Source organism: Hippoglossus stenolepis, chromosome 1, assembly GCF_022539355.2.
Source record: "Hippoglossus stenolepis isolate QCI-W04-F060 chromosome 1, HSTE1.2, whole genome shotgun sequence".
NCBI lineage: Eukaryota > Metazoa > Chordata > Actinopteri > Pleuronectiformes > Pleuronectidae > Hippoglossus > Hippoglossus stenolepis.
This window is the reverse complement of record NC_061483.1, coordinates 22,105,097-22,112,631: the sequence shown is the minus strand read 5'-3', so window position 1 is coordinate 22,112,631 and position 7,535 is coordinate 22,105,097. Positions and strand designations below refer to the sequence as shown.

Below are 7,535 nucleotides of genomic sequence, written 5' to 3'. Positions count from 1 at the left end.
CACACAGCCAGACAACAGACAGACAACAGACTACCCTCACCTTCTCACCTCGTCAGTAACAGCAGTTCCTGGTTTTCCACAGAAACATCAAAATGGCCTCCAGTCAGGCTCCAGCCAGCAGCCAGGTGTGGAGGCTGAAGCGTTATGGACGTTTAGTTCCGGGCTCCACAGACACAGGAACAAAGCCCTGGAAGGTACCGGGGGTTTACTGCACAGTTACTGGACGGGGTTTATGCTAGCTAGCCCGCTAACATTAGCTGTCCCCCATCAAGCTAACATCGGTTAGCTTAGCTTTGCATAGCCATTAGCTGCTCCCCAACTCAGCTGCCACTGCAGGTGAATTGGCTCAATGTGTGGGAGCACATATAGGAATTCAAATCAACGTCATTTATTATGAGTGGAGTTTGACCTGGAGCTCATGAGCTAGCTTAATGCGACAATCTTAACATTGTCGCATGAATTCTATATTTTCTTGTAACATAATTTATTATTCTATCCATTTCCAAGTAGTAGTTTGACGCTTCTTTGTTGTATTCTTGGCTTGTATTGTTAACTTTAAACTAGCCAAGCAGCATTTGAAATAGAGCTGGGAAATATGGCCAACAATTAAAACAAGATGAATATTTTTCACATCAGTCAATAAAAATAATTATAAGAAGATAAATGCCACATTATTCTTTTTCAAATTTAAAGATAGATTTTTGCTCCTGAATGAAGGTTGTGGCTGTAAACTCTGTGTTTAATATTCCTTTGTAATATATTGGACCATTTCTTATATTGCTATTGATGAAATATATATATATATATATATATATATATATGTGCAATAATTATTTACATTGTTTTAGTGCCCAGTCCTATTTTGAAAGACTTGAAATTCTCAAATTCTTTACATAAGTTGAAGTAAACTTAAGTCTATTGATACATATGTATTATCAATAGAAATCCAAATCATTACATTTACTGATAAATACATTGTCAGATGGGATGCAGGTTAGCTAAAAACAAATTATCTCTGGTTGTGTATACTATAAATGTAAAAGAGTATAGATACGTTTTATGTACATGTAAGGATTATTCTGGCCTGTTCTGTGACCCAGATCTGATTGTTTAATGACAGTGTGAACAGCACAAATCACATGGAATCTGATCTTTTCAAATCAGAATTTGGCCACTTTCAATTATGGTTCTAAATCAGATTTTTTGAAAAGCGACCTCTGAACAACCACATGACCCATATTGGATTTCAATGTGACTTTTATGTCACTCTACATCAACATTCATAATCTTGTGCAGGCGAAGGGGCAGGCGGGAGTTGCCCCGTGAAAACAAACATGGAAGTCAGCTGCGACGGAGGTAGTCCGTCGAGGGACAGGGAGGTTTAAGACCTCTTGAGGTCTTTTAGACTGAAGGGGTTGTATCGTAACTGGTTTGTGTTTGAAATCCTATCAAGAGAAAAATGTAACCGTAAACGCTCACATCTCTGGCCTCCATGTTTATACCGACTTCTTCTCCTTGGTTATATCCGAGCACAGCTTGCTGCGTGTGAGGTCTTGTTGTTCTGCTGCGCATGGGAGTCACAGCAGGGCCATGGCCAGTTCACATTGAAATCTGATCCAGCCACATTTTAAAAGATAATGTTAACAGCTACGCAACAAAATCGTACCATGCAACTGGAACTCAAATTGTAACCTGGAAATGCTTTCTTTGTCTAGACCATGAAGTGAAAATGAGGAAAGAAGCTTTAATTTACACAGCCTTTATTTAGGAATCTTTAAAGAAGACTTCAGAGCAGTTGCCTCTTCCGCTTCATGTTGTAGAGAATTCATGTTGACTGATGAGACCTTTGTTTGAAGTTTCGCTCTCAAGTATAACAGTTCTGCAGTGATTCCCAGGCCTGTTTTAAATTCAGATTTGATACTCCCATGCACTTCTAGACACAACAACAGATCTCCAGAAATAGATTGTAAATTTGACAGTAGCTTAGTCAGACTTATGAAAGGGAAAAACATCAATTAAAGTAGGGTTACAGCTAAAACTGGATGCTGCAGCACAACAATGTAGGTCCTATATGAGATGCCTGTAAGAAATTGAATGAATGAACCTTTATATCGATCTGCAAGTGCCTTGGGAATCTTTGGCCACTCTACATGAAGGTGAGGGAACTAACATCTGAAGGGAGTTTGAGGAGAAAAGATTCTAATGCAGCATGTTTGAATAAAGAAGACAATAAAGTTCTTCAAATTGTACATTTGTTATTTTCATAACAGATATCCACATAGTCAAAGAAAAATTATTACATGAACACAAATATATTATTAAATATAGAATATATAGAAAATGTCTATAAAGTAACACATTCTAAACCTGCAACAGCAGGCTGAATTATGTGTCATAGACGAAACAACTATTGTTCAATGTGACTGTGTGGAAGTCTTTTGCCTGCTAATATCACAGATAAATAATCATAAATTTTCTGTCAGTGTTCAGTTGGGAAGGAAGTGTAGCTTAAAGAAATGTGTCGTTGTCTTCCATTAACTGTATCAGACTCTAGATGGCAAGCTGGAGCTGCATGTTACTAGTAATGACGGGGACGTATGGCTGGGAAACTGAAATCGACCTACAATACCCAGTATAATCCATGTCAAAGTAGAACTCCAATAACAGGCATAAATCCCAAACTACTCATTCAAATGAAGTTAAGGTACATTTACACTCCACCCAATAGACTGTACCACATTGCAGGCTGTAACACACAGTTACATATAATTTGTAAGCAAATTGAGCAAACGTTTGAGTCGGATAATGCAGTTCTAATGAACTGCCTCATTTCTCTTTATTTGAAAAGCTCATCCACATCTTCATGTAACCAAACACACTCCATAGTGTATGTGTAGAGCAGTCATGTGGTTATCAGGAAAACTAATCACTCGCTAATGCAATAACTCTGGTTAACATTTTCTTCTCTTCACCAGGTATTTGAAGCAAATGGCAGTAAACCTGGACTTGTCCTCACTATTGTGGAACCTGGATATTTGCTGGTATTGCAAGGACAGGAATGCTTGGTAGGATCTTTCTGATAAGATTATTTTTTTGTTGCTTCCCTTACAAAAAAAGGGCAAAAAAGCAAACTAGGCGTAGATTAGGAGTTTCCATATGGTATGTACCCTGAAAGATTAGTAATTGTAGATTAAAATATGTTAAGCTTGTAGTACAAAATAGCATGTACAGAGATTATTCAAATGATGGCAAAAATGAAAATATAGTTTACTTCAGTCTCACAAATACACAGAATCATTGGTTTAAATTTGGTGGTCCAGTTCTGCAGGGAACAACAACACATTCTGATATTCACATACAAACCTTCAGTTCACAAGATATTTTGCTCTCTATATATATATTCTGACTCTGGACTGTATCATATGTCAGTGCATGTAGCACGGTGTTGCAGTATACCTCAACTTGAAGCAGTGTAATTCAAAAAATAAATTGTGGCTATAGGGGAATAGCTTGAAATCATTTCAGGCTGCAGCTGGGAATGTCATGCTCTGACACTGGCAATTTGTAATACGTCACAGTTGTTATTATTGGTTGTCCTCCCCCATATGGAGGGGACATTGAATATGAATTCTATTAATTATTAGTAATGCTGGTCCAAAATGGCTATTCTGGAGACATGACTGCTCTGCATCTCTCTTCGAGGACTGTACATGTATCTTGTTCCAGTACATTTATTGTAGCCTTTTGTCTTTATATTTAACTTTGATAGGGATGCTCAGTATATCTAATGAAATTACCTATAACCTAAGTTTATTAAAGGACGGTATGATTGGTGTACATAAGCATGTTCAATAACACCCTTGAGAAAATGGCAAAAGAGCCGACGGTGCACCATTGTCTCAGCAGATTTTCTGAGAAATCTGCTTAACAGATAAAAGCCATCGAGGAAGGCCATATTAGATATTCTGCTGAAGAGGTTGACATTTCAGCGGAAATCTTAGGGGACTCAGCTGGACTGTTTCAGTCAGGCCGTATGATTTGGATTCGCATACACAATAAGCCAAACGATTTATTATTGGAGGGGGTTGCGAAGAACTATAAACTACTTTAGCCTTGTTTAAACATTTTAACTGGTAGTCTGATTGGGGGTGAATTTTCATTTCAAATTCTGTTATGTCTCATAGAAAATGGATTTGACAGTTGTACTATTCATGCACTGGTTTTGTTGCCAACCTGGAACAGCACAATGACATCATCTCAACTCAACAAGTACGCCAATACCAGGTGTGGACTGTTAGAAACCACTGGAGTCACCACAAACAAACACGCTGTGGTAACTCAACTTTTCCTACAGGGAACCATTATCTACAGTGTAGCTGTGTTAGACTACTGTATAAGTCTGGCTAAGCTTGTAAAATAGTAAGAGCAGAATATGAATTTTGTGTTTTTACTAGTGATTGCGGCCTTTAGAAATTAAAAGTGTGCTCCCTGCCCTGCAGATAACAGAAATTTGAGGGACGACTCAGTGTCTCATTAATAGTGTTCTGGCAGGGGACACAGCTATCTTGCTGTGCCAGGGTGTCGATCCAGACAGGTATTCAGGTCAGACTGCAGAGAGCTTTCACTGAGGATGATAGACTGGTCTATTATAGCTTGGTGCAGTGAATGCTCTGGAACTTTCAGTACAGAGAGCTCAGGCCCATAGGCTACACGATAAGGACTGAAAGAAACTTTTTCGAAACTTTTGTCTGAACACAGAGGAAATTTGCTGTATTAGAGAAAGTCAAGGGGTGACGGAGGAGCTTTACTGTGCTCCTTAGAATATGGATACTCCTGAATTAAACAAGCATTACAAATCTGTGATGTTTAATGCTGGAAATCTGGAAATCTTGCATTCATTCTTGCTGCATGTAGGTGTAAAATCGAAGGAAAACCCCACCACGATATGAGTCTCTAGAAGTGAACCTTTACAAATATCCTTGGAAATATATGGTGCGTTTATGATGCTGCTGAGCCCCAAATCTGTTCAGTTGGGCTGAGGGGGGTCAGAGCATTTTAAATCCATTGCTCACTAAACCATGTAGATAGATAGAGTGAGCTCTATGTAGAAGTATTTTTGAATACATGATATTTTACAGTCAGTTATTCAGGCTTTTCTTTATTTGTCAAATGTTCTATATTCTAGCAAACAATGCATGTGGCCACAAATGTTAACACAAATCCACACCCAAGAACATTTTAACCTAATACAGCATTTGAACTTCCTATCCACAAATGTTTGTATTTTTTCCACAATTAAATATTTCTCCCAGCAGTACTCTTTTTGTACTGCAACCTGAGATGCTTGAATGAGATGAGTCCCCCTTTAATTACTAACCATATTAGTGTTATCAGTTTCATATGGTGGTATGCACCTGCTCAGAGATCCCTGTTGATATACCCAGTTAAAAATAAATAAATATAAATATATCTATATATCTATAAAGTCAATGTAACAAAATAGGTCACAATATTAGGCTGCTGTCGTAAACATCTGCTTGTATAATTGTGCACGTGTAAGAGCTTTAACCCTCAAACTTATGGTTCAGCTGTTACTGAGTAAATAGAGACCCCTGCAGGCAGATTCAGGTAACAATTTTTTTTCCTGTTATCTTTCTTGTATCACTTTCTTTTGTCCTTTAATTCCATCTAGTAGATTTTAAATAGAGTGTAAATCAAAGAGGATGTCTTTACATTAATTTTGCCTTGAGGTTATTCGTCAGCCATCGTAGCCTGTGGATAAAACCGTTTTGTGTCCTTGCTGCTAAAGCTGTTTATTCTCTTGTCTTTTCTCAGGACACAATCCCGTTGATCTGTGGCTCAGACTCTCTCAAAATACAGCAGAAATCTGATAACCTGATGCTTCGAGTTACTATGAAGGTGCGTCATGAGATGCATTCCCACAGCGGGCAGTAGTTTTTCAGGTCTGTCCTCAAACCTAATTTGGTATAGAATAATGAATATGAGGATCCTCATATTCATTATTCTATACCAAATTAGAGTGTAAAACTAATGATAATTGATGTTTGGATTATTAGATTTTTATATAGTTTATTCAGATTCTTCACTGCTACTACAGCCTCCCCATAGTGGAATTATCACTTGCATAATTTGCTGTTGAATTAAATGATCTAGCATGAATTATCTCCTTTACACCAATTTTTTTTTTTTTATCTTAACAGGATCCCGACTTCACAAAAGGAACATAAAGACCAAAGAGTATGTTTTCATTAGAATATGAGACACAGTTTGAATGTATTTGTTAATTTCTGTAGGGAGAGGGCCGCATGATGAGGATGCAGTTTGAAGGAAGTAGCAGGGAGGAGGCTGTAAAAGAGTGTTCAAGTGCTGTGGAGAAAGTGAAGGAGTACATGCCTGTCACCACTCAGGACGACGCCCCACCACCCCACAATCAACCCCCTGCTGAGGTCTCCGCACCAGTGATTCAGGTTGCCCACTTTACAGTTCTGAAATACAATTTCTGTATTGTATAACAGCATTGACACAAAAATATCAGATGTTTGGTAAAATGTGTTGCCTATAGAAATCCCCCAAAAACGTGACTATGACATTAGTGGTAACTTGAAGCTGAGAGTCAGTGCTTTTTTCTCCTATGATGAGAGTGGGACATTGATCTCCATGTCCCCATGTATTTAATATTATTTTGTACATTTTTATTGTTACCAGTTTGTTATTTCTCTGTGCTTAATCAACACTATGCTTTAGTCAGCTTCATCAACAGAGGCCAAATCATCATCACTAGATGGCGCTATTTGCAGTACTGTCTTATTCTTAGAGGTGATTCTAATCTGCAGTAGGTGTAGTGAGCTGGGCTATATACTTGCATGATCCATTAGTCTATCACAGTGCAATAGGCTCTATGGTGTGTAATACAGTATGCCCTCCCCCCCAAACTCACACACATGCACACAGACCGAAATTTAGAACAATAATATAATTAATTCATAAATACAACCACCAAAGTGGCATTGCCATTAAGCCACATATGAAATACATCTGAATATTGCTTTGAACAGTAAAAATATTCACTTTGAATTTAAATTAAACATTTAAGATAATAAACATTTTAAATGAAACATTTTACTCCAACATCTTGAAGCCAACAAGAAAAATACATGTCAACAAAGCATTTAACCAGCTGAAATATACACTCTACATATGACAAAGGGATGAGTTTGTTGGCACCTCATGTCATAACTTTTTTTTACCTTTAAACTTAAAACACTCGAGAGCAAATGGTTAATTTTGGAATTAGATTCTGAGTAAAACCTTAGATCAAGCTTTTTCGGCTTCACAGCATTTAACACGAAGGACTGAGAAAGGAATGGACTCAGCCGTGGGCTTGAATTTGACCTTTAGCAAACAGCCCAACTGAAGGAGTTCACAGTGAAGATGAAAGGCCTTTGAGGGATAGACATCTTTCAATTAGTAATGAAGCCATTGATTGGCCTCTCAACCCTGTGGTGTTCTCAACC

At 37.9% G+C, this 7,535-nt stretch overlaps 1 protein-coding gene across 1 annotated transcript in view; it reads left to right on the top strand.

The window, feature by feature from the left end:
- Nucleotides 1-7,535, top strand: part of rec114 (REC114 meiotic recombination protein) — an 8,317-nt gene continuing 782 nt past the window's right edge. Inside the window, exons 1-4 of the mRNA XM_035141294.2 lie at nt 1-194; nt 2,976-3,065; nt 5,836-5,919; nt 6,315-6,488. Coding sequence (XP_034997185.1) covers nt 93-194; nt 2,976-3,065; nt 5,836-5,919; nt 6,315-6,488 — 450 coding nt within the window. The 5' untranslated portion in view covers nt 1-92. The remainder of the gene's footprint in view (nt 195-2,975; nt 3,066-5,835; nt 5,920-6,314; nt 6,489-7,535) is intronic.